General features: G+C 40.2%; 1 protein-coding gene across 7 annotated transcripts in view; it reads left to right on the forward strand.

Annotated features, from left to right (window-relative positions):
• Positions 1-15,575, forward strand: part of FAM13A (family with sequence similarity 13 member A) — a 243,391-nt gene that overhangs the window by 105,722 nt on the left and 122,094 nt on the right. For all 7 annotated transcript variants that reach the window (XM_088464435.1, XM_088464434.1, XM_088464438.1 and 4 more), the window contains one exon: positions 3,552-3,727. In XM_088464435.1, coding sequence (XP_088320561.1) covers positions 3,552-3,727 — 176 coding nt within the window. The remainder of the gene's footprint in view (positions 1-3,551; positions 3,728-15,575) is intronic.

Here is a 15,575-nt window from a genome sequence, read left to right on the forward strand (position 1 = left end):
CTGAACTTCTCATTGGTGAGCCAATTCGTATGAAGCCCCTTACTAGAGATGGCACAGGCCATTGGAGACATGGTTCCTGTGTGCGAAAGGTTGCTCATATCTTGTGGATGGTGGAAGATATTTGTACAGACGAAATAGGGTGGAATTTCTAGTAGCAGAGGGGCCTATTCTACATGAAAATGTTGGGAATTCTGTTCCTGGCCTGAATATGGAACAGGTTGCTCCAATGGCGGGTCAGGCATTGAAAAGGCCATAGGTTGTGATATCAGGAGAATATGGAACATGCAAGCATACCAGATAGCAGTCCATCATTATCACCAGAAAGAGTTATTCAGACTTCTGCCCAACAGCATTCAACTCCGACCCAGCAAATTCCTGTCTATACTCGAAGTGGATATCAGTCACATCTGCCTGACAGACTTAATTTATAGATTAAATTTATAGTCCCGGTCCAGAGTCACAGTGCATACTTTAGATTACCCCGGCAGCTGCTTCTCTCTGCAATCGCCGGGCATTCACTGGCGGTCAGCAGTGATTTTACATCTCCTTGGCGGCTGCTTCTCTCTGCTGCCGCCGGGTAATCACTGGGAGACGGTGGTGATTTTACATGTCCCCAGGGGCTGCAGAGCGGAGCAGCCACCGACATGTAAGATTAGCACTGCCTACCAGTGATTACCTGCCAGCTGTAGTGAGAAGCAGCCCCCGGACATACAAGATCAGTAGAGCTGGAAGTTACATTCCCGCGGTGGCTGCAAAGAGGAGCAGCCGCCAGGTGAGGAGGGGATTGTGGGAGAATAGGAGGCTGCAGATGGGCCGGAAGGTCGTCCTGAGATTGGCGGTTGCTGGAAGATTATTTTCCAGCAGCCGCCAAAAAAATAAATAAAGCAAATAGGAAAACCAAGAGGGAAAAAAAGTGAGAGGATTAAAGAATTGATCATTTTTATCTTGGTGAATACTTTAATATATTTGGATGCGTAATTTTTGTCACTCGGGGCAAGACAGTAATTTGGCACCCCCCTGGTAATTTCCCCCATAGTAATGCCCCCTGCAACAGTGCCCCTATAGTAATTCCCCCTTCAGCAGTGCACCTATAGTAATGCCCCCTGAGGTAATACGCCTGTAGAAGTGCCCATATAGTAATGCCCCACTAGTAGTGCCCATATAGTAATGCCCCACTAGTAGTGCCCATATAGTAATGCCCCTGTAGTAGTGCCCATATAGTAATGCCCCTGTAGTAGTGCCCATATAGTAATGCCCCTGTAGTAGTCCCCATATAGTAATGCCCCTGTAGTAGTCCCCATATAGTAGTGCCCCCGTAGTAGTACCCATGTAGTAAAACCCCCATAGTAATGCCCCTGTAGTAGTGCCCATGTAGTAATGCCCCCATAGTAATGACCCTGTAGTAGTGCCCATATGGTAATGCCCCTGTTGTGCCACTTACACACATAAAAAACCATTACTTACCTTAAACCCCGATCCTACGTCCGCCGCCGTCCGGTCCGCCCGGCTGCTCCTCGGAACTATGGGAGAGATGTCATGGAATCTCTTCCATAGTGCCCGTGGGGAGAGCCGGAAGCTGGAGTTCAGGAGAGAACTCCAGCTACCGTGGCGCTGCAAGGAAGGAGCTGGGCAGCGGGCGTCTGGCTTGGAGCCTCCCTGCGCGCCGGGCTGGAGGATACTGGCGGCGGGTGCAGCGGCGCACCCGGTGCACGTGCACATCCGGCCCCCCCTAGTTGCAGCCCTGCTGTGAGGGTTCCTCTCTCTCTTGCTCACCCCAGTCCATCCATCATGGTAATGGGAGCTTTTGGTGTCTTGCCCTGGCTCCCACTGCACATGACGGAGATGGGACAGACAAACCCGTATTATCATATAGATAAATCAGCATGTGAGGCCTATTAACACACAAGATGGGCATTTAGACTAATAAACCCCTATATAAACTACTCCTACCTACCTCCATTTCAACTGTGTGGGTGTAGCAATGACAATTTTTCCGAACTCGTGTTAGAAGTATATGTCTGTCTTCGTCTTCCTCACTAATGAAGAGCAGCACAGGAGGGTGGCACAGGAGCATCACCAAATATACCACTGTCTCACACACATCAGAATAATCTGCACAGTCTGCTGGGGCGTCCTAAACACATCGCATGGCGACTTAGACGTATTTTCGGCAAAACCGTCACCGTTGCCAGCAGAGTCTCACGAGACCTGTCGCACCATGAGGGGCTTCTTAGCACGACTGCAGCAAAGATGTAGAAGTAGAAGGACAGGTCTGTGTGTGTATGTATGTCATTTTTTATTTTATTTTTTATATGGGAATATATGTAATTAGCAGAGCCTGGCCATGTACTATGTATCCTTTAAGTCAGGGGTGTACCTAGGGATCCGAGCGCCCCTGGCAATGTAATGGACTGACGCCCCCCTCCCCCCATAATTTCTGAATAATTAAACTATAGATTAAATACTTAAAATGTTTCCCCAGCTACCCCCCTTCTGTCTCCCTAGCCAGGCAGCCAGCCCACGTTTCATTTGCCAGCACCTCCGTCTGTCTCCCCAGCCATCCCCCTATACAGTGCCCCCCAGTAGTAGTCTCCCTATTCATTGCCCCCAGTAGTAATCCTCCCAATGCTGCAATGCCTCCAGTAGTAGTCCCCCCTATGCATTGCCCCCTATGCTGCATTGCCCCCAGTAGTAGTCCCCTCCCCCTCCGTGTGCCATTCTTACATAGCAAACAGAAAAAAAAAAACACAATTCACCTGAATCCCTGCTCCTGCCGACGACTGCTGCTGTTCGCTCCTCCCGGCCCGCTCTGCACTATGGGAGAGACGTCATGACGTCTCTATCATCACCAGCTGCGGAGGGAGCCGGAAGGCGGTGCTCATGAGCGAGCTCCAGCCGGCTCCCTCCGTGGACGCAGCAGCCAATGAGAGTCTGTCTGACTCCCACTGGCTGCTATAACAAATACACAGCCGCTGCTGATGGCTGTGTGTTTGTAAACTTTGTAGGGCAGACTGCTTTCACTGCGGCCTGTCCTACACTCGTAGGGCCTGGGGGACAAGCAGTCGCCGCCAGTTCTGGTCCTTGGTAGTCCCTGCCTGATTCCACCCCTTGGCTGCTGGTGGCACTGCCAGACGGCACCCCCCTTTAGCCGGCGCCCCTTGCGAGTGCCATCCTGGCCAATGGGTAGATACGCCCCTGCTTTAAGTTGTTGAGTCTTGTATTTGTCTCAAATATGCATACAGTTTGTTTTCATTTCATTTAAACTACTTAGTACATATTGTACCTTTGGATGACTTTTAAATGAGTATCAGAATCTGTGCCTCTGATAAGCCTTATCTTTTCCTGTGTACAGCATGGCTGCAGTTCCCCACATGACTCATGGTGCTTTCTTACAAGCTGTTTGTTCTGGCTTGTTGATGAGGTTGTATTTTTTTGCTAGAGATCACAGAAGCATGTTCCTTTAAGGCTGTTTGTTTATTTCTTCAGGTTATGTTTTAAATACAGTGTGTCCATTCTTTTCATCATTTCTCACTAGTTATCTGTTTTCATAGGTGTGCGAGCACCACACAGACAAACAACTTCATGGTTTTGAGGTGCCGAAGCCAAGACATTGTGATGGAATCCCCCAATCCAGCTTGTTTGTGATAAGGAGAACGGCCTCTCCTGACAGTATGGACCTAGTGGATCACGTGTCCATAGTTACCAGCAGCACAGACTCCCTTCACAGGTAAGTTGTCGTCAGATACACTGTGAAATATACACGTCTTCAGTGTGCCAGTAGAGAAGTTACCCATGGCAACCAATCAGCTTCTGTCTATAATTTTATAAAATGTACTTGATAAATGCAACATCAAAGCTGATTGGTTGCCATGGGCAACTTCTCCACTGGCATACCATCTCCACTCTTTTCACTGCTTCATACATTTACCCTATCTGCCTGCACCTGAGGCTACTACAGAAACTCTACCTATGTATCCACTTCCTATAGGACGAGGTCATTTCCAGTAGCATTGTGCTCTAGGCTCAAAGTGTGGAATTTTCCCATCATTCTCTGTATAGATATATCTTTACATACTGTGTTTAATGGCTTTTCCTATCTTTGCTAATAGTTCTCCTTGGACCGTCTTATCACACAGACCACTATTGGTCCTTTTTTAAAAATTTAAGTAACATCATTATACTACTGAGTGTAACGTTGTAGTAATAGTAATGTTACACCTTTTGTATATATGTTATCATCATGGGATAATTCTATTTCAGTGATAAAGCAAAATGACAGTGTGCTGTGCTGCACAGTAAGCATAGCGGTCAACGTGCAGGAAAATGATTTTCAGGTTCACTGTAGCAGAGCGCTCTGTAGCTGCAGAGAAGCGTTCTGCTCTTTTATTGCAGAACATTGTCATGTGATCACGTCCCACAAGCTGAGCTGTTTTATTTTAATCTTTGCTGGTTGCTGAATTACACAATACATCAGAGGTTCCCAGACTCTGTCCCCAAGGCACCCTAATGGTCCAGCTATAAACCATGGCCATGGTTGAGCACAGATGGTTAAATCAAAAGACTGAGGGGTCTAATTACTAAGCAGTGTTAGGAGACAGAGTGAAAAGTGATAAGAAAGTGATAAGGTGCCAGCCAATCAGCTCCCAACTGTCATTTTTCAAACACAGCCTATGAGATGGCAGTTGGGAGCTGAATGGCTGGCACCTTATCACTTTCTTATCATTTTTCACTCTGTCTCCTAACACTGCTTAGTAAATAGACCCCTGAGGTACTAATTAAGTCACCTGTGCCCAAGCAGGGTTATCTGTAAAATCTGGACCACGAGGGTGCCTTGAGGGCCGTGTTTGGGAACCTTTGCACTACACCTTTACACTGGAAGAACCATGCTTGTATGATGTCACTAATCACCCCTGGATACACCTGGAGGACCGCTTACTCCAGGTGTATTTATATGGAGATTAGGTGAATTACTGTTTTCAGTTTATATGAGAAGCAAGGAAATCGGGAAATACCATGGAATAAACTGATTCATAAGCTCAGCATATTTTAATGGAGAATATTGATATAGGTATATTTACCCTGTAATATAGTGATTACAATCCTAGTCATTTGCTGGTAATGCTGTTCAAGTTTCTGCTCTGTATTTAGACTGATGGCATAGGCACAGAACCATAGTTAATGAAATAAAAAGGAGTGCTATACATTGTTCAGCATCTTCAATGTGGGAAAATGGGATGATATGTAGATTTACGTACACCAACAGTTCACCCATTTAAAGCTGTGTTTAACAATATGTCACCCTTACTGCTTACTGTTACTTTGTGCGCAATTGGATATAAACGTGTTGCAACAAATTTTGGCATATAGTTGTGTTTAACTGTATTGACCTCCAATAGACTTAAATTGAATGATGCAACCGATAAGATGTCAAATATTGTATATTTATTAATTTTACTCCAATCTTATTAGAATAAGAGGCTGACGCTGCAGTAGGGAGATGCAGTTTAATCCAGAGATGTTAAGAGCAAAGTGGGACATATTTGCTAAATATTGGTACCAGGGGGAAAAAATTTAAATAAAAAACTTAAATGCAACATTTAAAAATACACTTTTACAGAAGTAAAAACTGTCCGTGGCAAAATGAAGAATGTTGCGGTACGTTTTAAATGACAATTGCTTTTACTGAAGAATTTACTGTATTACCGTAGCAAGCCTATAGTACCACTGCTTGATTCACCTCCCCCCTTCCTTTCCTGTTACTCATCCTTTAGAATGTAAGCTCTCATGAGCAGGGCCCTCCTCCTCATTTCATCTCTTCACCTTTTACGTAACTTATCCAATATGTCTATAATTATGCATACACTTTTTACCCTGCAGTTTATAGTAACTATGTCAACCCTGTTTGAATCGCTTCCTTATACTATGCTGCAGTCTTTTGAGGCATCCTATTAAATAAATGCTAATAATATAGAAAATATGGAGAATTAACAGCTTCCATAAACCACCCTTGTAGTATCATGGGCACACTTAATCCTCCAGCTTCTGGATCTCTGTTCTGGGGTTGACCCCTGTATTTGCACTGCATAACATGTTGGTACTTTATGAACAAATTAAAAAATGTCAGCGACGATAATTATTGTGGCATATTCATGCAACATGATTGATCAGTTTGACTACACTTCTTGTGCTTTTTAAATATATATTAATATTTTTTTATAAAATGATACTTCTCTGCAATACTATCTGCTTTCCAAATCTAGGGACTGCAGTCTCGAAACAAATACAGTAGCTGTAATTTAATTTTACGATATACATATAAGGAGTAAATATTTTTGGGACTTATTGTTTGTTTGGATGTTTAAACGCTTGATCTATATTATTCTGTCCTTTTTTTGGCCATTTGTTTTTATATTAGCTTTCCTATATTTAAACCCATGTTGTTGTGTGGCCTTAATAAATATTCTTATTTCCATACAAGTTTCTACTTAGATTGACACTGGCATTTTAAGATGCCTTTTAGTGCTGCCAAATACTTTTCAGCTGTGCTGTACAACAAATGATTTCATAGTCTAGTAAAGTACTGTATGTGCTTCACATAAAATGTTCCGTGTACATTGCGTCCAACTCCTACAAATGGTTATTCTGTAAATTGGTGATAGTGAGATTGTACTGTTCCACATCGGTACACATACATTTGGTTAAGAATATAATGAAACTGGATTATTGATTCAGATAAACAGGCACCAAGGAAAGAATAGGGAACCCTGGCTCTTTTTCCTCCCTTGTACAAAGCACTGTGCTGCTTGTTTAAGAATGAATTAGGAAATTGGGAGACAGTGTAGCTTAATATCTCACTTTTCCTTCCCATTTCTAAAATAGCTAAAACATTTTGTTTTGTTTATTTATTTAAACATCCACCCTCTCCTAAAACTGTTTTTAATATTATAAGTAATTTTAACTTTGATAATCATGGGGCTCATAATTTGTTACATTTATACATAAAACAAACAACACAAGCCCAGACACCCCCCCCCCCCCAAACCAATAAAACTCTCCACTCTCCCTCCAAAAACCTAATTCCATGCAACACTCCTCTAACACCTAGGTGGCAACCTTATCCCCTCCTCGCCCCAAACCTTCCTAACCTATCCTGACAAGCACCGTATTACTTTTTTGTCTTTATCTTTCCATGTTATCGTTAATGTTAAACTTGGATTTACTGTACTTACCTGTACGAATTTCTGCACTGTATCTAACTGTTTTTGCAAAATAAAGCAAAGGTTATAAAAAAAAAAAAAAAATACAGTCACAAAATGCTTGGAAAGAAGATGCACCGCATGTTGATCTGCGCAAAGGTAGCATATGTGCTTAGTTTATGCCAGGGGTGGGGAACCTCGGGCCCGGGGGCCGTATAAGGCTGGGGAGTCATTTGGTCTGGCCCACGGAGCTTTTTTCTGCTGGCCTCATCTGGCTATCAGGGTGCCTAGAATGGCTCACTGCAGCCAGAATCTATGTAGCAGTGCTGACTGGAGCGTCTATAGGATGCTTCAGACGGTCACACCGCTGCCCTTACAGCTCCCCGGAGCACCCTCACGATGCTCCGGGCATTGCTGTAATTACCGGCAATTGTGATCCCACCCCCGTAAGACATCACACGAGGGGGCGTATATGTCAAAATGGCCCTCGGCAGAAAAAAGGTTCCCCACCCCTGGTTTATGCAAACCTGGGGCACAGTGCCCAATTTGTACACAATATAATAGTGTAATGCAGTGTCCTATATGTAAGGTACTCTTTCAGATGGCACATATGTACGTGTCCTTACTGTCTGACATTACCCTGCCTTGTTTCTCCATTGTAAGCAGAGGGAGTATAACTTGTGAAAGGTTTTGTGTGTGTGTGTGTGTGTTATGCACTGCATGGCATATTTTATGTAAAAAGCTTTTTTCAGTGAAGGACAGTGATTGTTATAGGTGACTATTCCATGTCCTGTAAGTCATTGGGGAAATAAGAATGTCACTAAAAGTATAGATGATGTTTTCATATTTTCAATCTCTATATAGTTTTGAACAATTTAGCGGACAACACTTACAAAAATAATATTTACACAGCCCAAATCATAGGCAGGACTTTGGAACATCTTGTTCACCACATTGAAATGTTTGCTTGTAACTGACAAATATAGCTCCATCTGATATGAAAGGCTCCACTGGCAAGCAATTTGGTTCATGGGCCAAAGTCTGATCACTTTTTTCTGTACTTGGCATACGTGACATTTGAGCATTCTGTTATTGCCAACTGCTGTGACTGTCATTTTCGCTGACATTACTGTATTTGTTCTTCCTGGATCTTGCATACTTCTACACTCAGCAAAGCAAGGGGTAAATTACATTCTGAAAGGGTATGCACGTAAACTTCTCATTTCAAAGGAATGTTTACTTCTGTGCATACAATAACACCAGTAGCATATGCAGTACTGACAATGATGAATATATTATGACGGCAGCTTTTAAAGAACATAATCAGTTCAAACTTTTAATTTGAAAAATACGTTACCATTAATTTAACAAATGTTTAAGTAGATACAGGAAGCCCTATGTATTTGTAGAGAATTTTTTTTTTTCCAGTCGTTTCAGTGTTCTACAAAAGACATGGTGAATTTATTCTTAGAAATATTCATATTTCAGAGTATTTACATCCAGCAATACAATGTTACTTGTCTGGTCAAAACAAAATAAGATACTGTTAGGTTATTGTTTTACTAAAGTTTTCTATTTCCTGTGTTTTGGAGATGAGTAGAATGTTTGCCTCCTACACCAATTCATATGTTTTCAAAAATGCCCTTATTATATTGCTCATATTTTGGGGAATAAAATACATAAATTGTTCAGTGGTTAGACAATCATATTTGTTAGCAGATAAAGGGGGGGGGGAGAAGCAGATGCACACTATAAGCACTACGGATTCTAATGATCAAAATATTTATAATAAACTCCAACAATTAACATGGTTTTTAAGTAAGGTTTTTAGTACATGTTTGGCCAAAAATGTTTGCCCACCTACCACGTCACGGTGAACCTTATAAGGTGGGTCCCTAATACTGACACATTAAATAAAATAGCAGTGTTAGGAGACAGAGTGAAAAGTGATAAGGTGCCAATCAGCTCCTAACTGCCATCTCACAGGCTGTGTTTGAAAAATGTCAGTTGGGAGCTGATTGGCTGGCACCTTATCACTTTTCACTCTGTCTCCTAATACTGCTTAGTAAATAGACCCCTTAGTGCTTACGGTGTGCAAATTCATCTCCCCCCTTTTTTCTGCTGTAGAACTACAGGTCTCAGCATGGTAGAACCTTGTATTATTTTTAAGATTAGGATGTACAGCCCAGCCCCCCTTTTTTTTTTCAATCGTATTTTTGACCAAGTGGATAAATATATAACATTTCATGAAAGTTGCATTTGGTGCGGATTCCCACATATGTTCTCCGTGTATATAATTATAATCACCCTTTGTTTATCTTCAGCATATTACACACTGTAATACATATGATGCATGTTTGTATTTACATTGTGTGTTGAATCAGGGGGTTTATGAAGACCGATTCGTGTTGATGTATCAAGCAGTGAGAAGAGTGGAGAAGGTGTTCCATAGCAACCAATCATCTTATACTGTGCCTATCATGTTATAGAATGTACTTGATAAATGCTGCTTCAAAGCTGATTGGTTGCTATGGGCAACTTTCTCCACTGGTCCCCTTCTCCAGTCTTTTCACTGCTAGTTAGAAATGTGACTCTGCACCAATGTTATTAATAGAGTAGAAACAATAGAGACAGGAAGACTGGCAGTGTGTTTTTCTAGGAAAGGTAACCATAGTTGTGCAAATTTGACAGCCACGCATGTGCACTGCATTTGTTGAGATCAAAAGAAATGTATAATATTCATTAAAAGGGTTGACCTGAATTTGGTTGTGAGTAAACAACTGGACATATGGCTGACATTAAAGAATTACTAGTCTTGGGGGTTAATCTCATGAACATCATGATTTATCGTTAAGAAACTGAAATTATTTATATGTATGAATAATATCATTTAGCACTGATAAATATGTATAATAAGAAGTGAGATAGAAGAATGTGTATTTGCAATCATTCTTTAGAATTATGATATTCAATAATGACCACAATTGGGGACATATATATTTAATTTTCAATGTTTTTTCCCATCCTAACCTAGCAGCCCTTATCACTGCTTTTTACATTGATAGGAGGTGCATTTTTTCATAGCAATTTATCCAAAGGTCATGTCAGGACAGTGCCTCTGATAACAGGATGTCCCGGTGAGTTCCAACACTGCAGCGATTGCTTTCGGAACTGTGGCCAGCCAAACAGAGATTGGCGTAGCTTTGGTCCTGTGGCTAATTCCTGTTTTTGAATTCACAGGAGTAGTTCACTGTGGCAATGTAAGCAGAAAGGAGCTTGCAGGCTGACAGAGAAGGGGTCTGAAAAGATTCCTCTACCATGGTATTGTGGCCATGGATTACTGCAGCTACTGTCATTCCCGACAATAAATACTGCTACGCCAGCCAGTCTTGAAGCCTTTGTGCATGCTTGACCTAGGATTGGGTTCAACTAAAAAAAAATCTAAATATATTTATATTATGAGACGATGCTTTTATTTCCTGCATTGAGATTCTGCTATTGACATCCTGAGATAGAGATAAAGGACAGTCCCTATGCTTTGCCAGAGAACTTTGCTAAAGCTATTGCTGGTGATACTGGGTAAAACATGAGTATTTGCCAAAGTCATGTATTTCTCCCTATAACAAATAGGCTTGTAATTGTGATGACACTATGCATGTGTATTATGTATGTTCACATTTGCATGCCTGATCTGGTAACCTGAAAAATATTGCCAGTCTTGGCCAACAAGTACTTTGTACTACAGCTGCTAATTATGCTGGATAGAATTCATGTCTCTGATTTTATCTGCTATAGGTTAAAGAACAAGTACAGATACTAATTCACATTAACATATAACAATGGTTGTGTATTACTGAGTTGAATAATATGCATTTAAAATTAATATATTATTTAGATTAGATCTATATATGTAAATAATAATGTGTAATATATATATATATATATATATATATATATATATATATATATATATATATTATAAACATAGTAACTTTTTTCCTAATTATTTACTACTTTTCAATTCCTACCTTTTTTTTTTTTTTTTTTGTGAAGCTGGAATTCAAGTTCCACATTAAAAATGTACAAAGTACCTAACCAATATCTCCAGTATGCTGTCACTCACCCCATTGAGCAGGTTTACATGTTAGGGGGAACTAGCAGCCGGTGGAGAGTAACTTAGAGTGTATTGGAGGTAGTAGACATACAGTTTGGTCAGCACAAGTTATGTTTTAGCAGTTCAATACTGCGGTCTCCACAGTTTTTACTTTTGGACCAGGTCTAATTATGACGCAGTCCTAGAAATGTTGGTTGGATAGATGTTGGCTATGATATACTGGGAAGGTAATGTTTTACTTTTTAAAAGAGCTACAGGTTAATATTGAATAATGTATAAAAATGGAATTTGTGATTTAAGGTTGTAATATTAGGGTTGACTGTCAGTGAAGACATTTTAAATACAATTAAGAATATTCATTTGAATGTTGTGAGAATTTATGTAACTTTTACAATTTATTTAAATATTTTAATTATAGTTAATGCTTTGTCCTGATGCCCCTACCATGATACTACATCTATGACTAAAAGTTCTTAGCAAACAGCAATATGTATATAACTAGGAGGATCACCAATATAAAACAGTAAATATGTTTTTTCCTATAAAATAATTGCCAATATAATTATATATGCACAGCACATTCAAAACATTTTTATGACAATTTGTCCTGTAATTGCCGTTCCATTGCAAGCATGCTAATAATTCAGTATTAATCATAGCCATTAAATAAGTGAATTATGTAAGTGAAAATTGAGCAGGGTTGCATGTAAATTGTTTTATATCGAGCTTCATTTTATTAGATTTCCCTTGCGTGACTCTTGATTTTGCTGATTTTTATCTCAGCATGTATCTGTTCTTTACAAGGTTTTTCTGCTAATTGTCACTTATTAGAACAGTACGCAGTCACCCAAGAGAAAGCTCTGCTTGTCTCAGATCAGTGCTCCCACTCACCCAATACAAAATTCACAATAGATTGCTTACCAAAAGCTTATGTTCTAGGTAGCATTTGCGTCACATGCTGTTCTAGAAGAAGACACAAATTGCTAGTCTGGATGTTGTTTGTATAACTAAAGTACAACTTATTCTTGCCTTAAACAATGAAGCAATGGCACAAATGAAATATCCCTGCAGACATAATGTGTAGGAACATGCAAATATGGCGGTGAGCCAGTGACTCTGCAAAAACTTGAAGATGTGTGCTTGGCAGGACTTTGTTCAAGTAATGAAATTGGCTTTTACATTTTTATTTTTTTTTACTGCCATCGGTGATCAATTTGTGACTTTTTTTGCACATTTCTTTGCTTGATTACTTGTAAATATCACAATAAGTTTTTGTGTGGTTGTGGTTTTTATAGTTTTCATAGATTTGTTTCTTTATTATTATTTTTTAAAACAAATTTTGTAAGAATGAGCTTATTTTGTGGCCGTACTCTAGTGGTTTTTCCAATTTTTCTTGAGTTCCTTCTTACTGTTAGTAACTGACCACTTCTACTGGTGTTACTGGGCCACCAAACACTCACCGACTGTAAGTGCCAGCTGCGCACTAGTTTTAGAAGAGTAGTTGCTGCCACCCCAGCCTCCTTTACCTCCCCTGGATCTGCTTATTTCTGAGTGTGGTATATAGATGCTGCAACACTCTTTCTAACTGACCCTCATGCACTAATGTATTTCAGCATTCCTGCCCAAGCAATCTTGCTCGTTTCAGCTCACAAAAAAATACAAAACCAAGATTTACCTTACTTGCTTCTTTGTGGTGACTGTGGATTAAGGTTGCACAGGATGCCATGTACAACTGAAGACAGCCAGGTAGCAGATAGGAGGGTTGGCAGGATTACAGCAGATACAAAGCCACATGCAGGTTCTTATAGGAAAAGTGGTGTTTATTTCTTAATACAGGTTGAGTATCCCACATCCAAATACTCCAAAATACGGAATATTCCGAATTACGGAATATTTTTAGTATGACTGAGAAAGTGAAAGCTTTGCTTTCTGATGGTTCAATGTACACAAACTTTTTTTAAAGCACAAAATCATTAAAATACAGTATACAATAACCTTTAGGCTGTGTGTATAATGTGTATATGAAACCTAAATAAGTTTCATGTATGTACACTAACTTTTTTTGATGCTCAAAATTATTAAAAATATTGTATAAAAAGACCTGCAGGCTGTGTGTATAAGGTGTATATAGAACATAAATGCATTCTGTGTTTAGATTTGGGTCCCATACGCAAGATATTTTATTATAGTATGCAAATATTCCAAACTACGGAATATTCCGATATCCAAAATACCCCTGGTCCCAAGCATTTTGGATATGGGAGACTCAACTTGTAGTACACTAGCTGCCAAAAGTTTTAAAACATCCCAATTTTTCAAGTTTTATTTCATTTTAAGCAATTCAAGTCCAGTGAATGACCTGAAATGGTATTAAGGTAAACTGTAAACTGCAGGAGGTTCAGAAAAAAAAGTCTACTGTAGGTTGGCAAAAACTGAAAAATTATTTAAATTGTGGATTTCTCAACAAAAAAGGCCTTTTTCGGGGAACAAATAATGGGTTAAGAACTTACAGCTGTTTTGCAGCAATGATAAAGAGGCTTGCCTGGGCCATGAAGCACGGCCGGTCGACTACTGAAGTCTTATGAACCGATTAATCAAAATGTAATACTTTTGGTTCATCATACAGAGATTTTGTATACCATCATGTAGGCAAGACGATGGTTCCTTAGTGTATGGGGTGTATTTATCCAAATTTTCCTGTATAGAAAATAATTGACCTCTGGTGTTTCGGGATAAAAGATCTCATGGCTGTGTATGTTAACATGTGAATGTGCACTAAAGAGAGAGTGGTATCCTGGGAAATGAATAAAATGAATATATAAAACCATGAATTTTCTATGCTTTTAGTTGGGTTGGGTAGAACAGGGGTGCACTTATATCTCATGCTCTCTCCAGTTTGTTGGTGTTGGTCCTGCTTGTGGAATAATGTTATGGTAGGAACTGCTTTTCCTAATGCCGGGTACACACTAGACGATATGTCATCCGATCCGACCACATCGTTTAGTGTGTACCCTGCATGCAGGTCAGATGGGCGACATCGTCAGCGATGGCCATGCTGCCGAATGCAGCATGGCCACTGCTGTCGCTCCCGACATCGGCAAGTGTGTATTCACTTGGCGATGCTGGGACCCCTGCCGGGTCCTGAAACAAGATAGGTCGGCTGGGTACACATCGTTAAATGTGTACCCAACTTTAGTGTCCTTTTCATATGCATTGTTACTAGCGGTTTGAGCTCCTTGTAGCCTCCCAGGTGTGTTTATGTGTTCTACATGTGGAAAAAACTAGAATCCCCCAAAAATTATAATTTTCAAATGTAGAATATATTTATTTATATATTTATTTAATTATTAACAGGTATTTATATAGCGCACACATTTCCTGCAGAACTTTATGGAGAATATTTAATTCACATCAAACTCCAGTGGGTATGAGACCTAAAAGTCTCTGAACTTGGCATTGGTATGTGAAAAGTTAAATGAATCAGCTTAAGTTCAATTGTTTTCATGTCTAAGTAATTTGTTTTTTTTTCTGCTAAGCTAGTAGTGGAAAACATTTGGTCCTCCTTGATGATGATGATGATCTACATTTAGTTCTACAGTTTAAATAATACTTGCTAGTGTTCATTCTAGCACCCTGCACCTGTCACAACCCATACAGTTCCTTGTTCCTGCCTGGGGTGTTACTCTCTGCTCTGGTGCTTCTAGCACACTCTGGCCTGTATCTAAGCAGTTTGTTGCATCAGCTGAGTGTGCTAGAAGCACCCCGAGCAGAGAGGTGACACCCCAGGCAGGAAAGAGGAACTGAACAGGTTGCGACAGGTGCAGGGTGCTAGAATGGACACTACTTGCCTATATTTGATTTTTTCCTCTCTGGAGATGCAGCTGATGGGGGTGAAGCATGGCGCTTAACATGATTTGGCCATGCCCCTCACTGCATGATGCCCCTGAACTAGTGTAGCAGGTTGCCTAGCACTGCTATAGTCTATATAGTGTGTGAAATATACTGAAGTAAATTTGATGTTTTAACTCTCCACTTAAACCAATTAACTACTTATATATTAAATTGTATGTTTTGAAATCCAATGAGGGTAATATTTATTTTGCAAATGCTAAAATATTATATCCATTCTTATATAGGGCCGTTGTTGTGTTCACTTGTGCGTTTAGGTAAATGGAGAAAAAAGTTAAAAGCTAAATTCCAGTAAATAATGTTTCTCAATATGTACAGTACCAAAGGGAATAACCACCTCTTCTGCCTGCAAGCAG

Source organism: Taudactylus pleione, unplaced genomic scaffold, assembly GCF_031769625.1.
Source record: "Taudactylus pleione unplaced genomic scaffold, aTauple2 ptg000055l, whole genome shotgun sequence".
Classification (NCBI taxonomy): Eukaryota; Metazoa; Chordata; class Amphibia; order Anura; family Myobatrachidae; genus Taudactylus; species Taudactylus pleione.